Here is a 740-nt window from a genome sequence, read left to right as displayed (position 1 = left end):
TCTTCGCCACGTCATCCGCGCCGCCCGACGGGTGGGCACCCTTCTCCGAGGGGCTCGCGGCGCCGTGGCCGCCCTTGGAGCTCCTTTGTTTGGCCGAGGGCATGGCGGGCTCGGCGGCGGGCGAGGTGGAGGGCTGGGACGCAAGCGAGCGGGGCGCGCGGCCCGGGAAACTTGCTGGGCTCCCCCGGGGCTGGGAGAGCTACACGCGGGCGCTGCTAGCGTCGGAGGGGGAGAGAGAGCGCGGGCGGGCGGGCAAGGCAGGAGGCCGGGCCCAGGGAGGAAGGAGGAGGGGGCCGCCGCAGCCGCCGCGGCGCCGACCCCGCCTCCCGGGAAGAGAGGCCAAGCGAGCCAAGCTAGGAGCGCCTGCCACGCACGCGGGGCCGCCGGGCAGCCCCTCCTCCCCGCGCCACGACCCCAAAGAGGGCGGACCGAGTCCGGGGCGGGGCCGGCAGGAGGTCGAGGTGGGGGCAGCGAGGAGTCCGACGGAGGGGGAGGGCCGGGCGGGAGCTCCCGGGACAGGACCAGAGGTCGCGACGGCCGAAGTGGGGGTTGGGGGAAAGCGAACGGTGGTGCCCAGGGCCGGAATCGGGAATCGGGTTGGCCGAAATGGGGAGGGGGGTAGTCCTGGCGGGGTCCCGGAGGCCGAGACCAGAGCTAGAGGTGGGATAGGCGGCTGAAGAGTGGGGCAGAGGGGCGGAGTTTAAGGGCACCCAAATGGGCTGCCGCGGTGGCCGGGCGGG

The 740-nt window shown here is 75.1% G+C and overlaps 1 protein-coding gene across 1 annotated transcript in view; it reads right to left on the bottom strand.

Annotated features, from left to right (window-relative positions):
- Nucleotides 1-103, bottom strand: part of CKAP4 (cytoskeleton-associated protein 4) — a 12,090-nt gene extending 11,987 nt beyond the window's left edge. Inside the window, exon 1 of the mRNA XM_006865256.1 lies at nucleotides 16-103. Within this exon, the coding sequence (XP_006865318.1) occupies nucleotides 16-103 (88 nt within the window). The remainder of the gene's footprint in view (nucleotides 1-15) is intronic.
- Nucleotides 104-740: the final 637 nt, after the last annotated feature.

The sequence above is a fragment of the Chrysochloris asiatica genome, unplaced genomic scaffold (genome assembly GCF_000296735.1).
Source record: "Chrysochloris asiatica unplaced genomic scaffold, ChrAsi1.0 scaffold00076, whole genome shotgun sequence".
NCBI classification, from domain to species: domain Eukaryota; kingdom Metazoa; phylum Chordata; class Mammalia; order Afrosoricida; family Chrysochloridae; genus Chrysochloris; species Chrysochloris asiatica.
The sequence above is the reverse complement of the archived record's forward strand: the minus strand, read 5'-3'. Positions and strand labels throughout refer to the sequence as shown.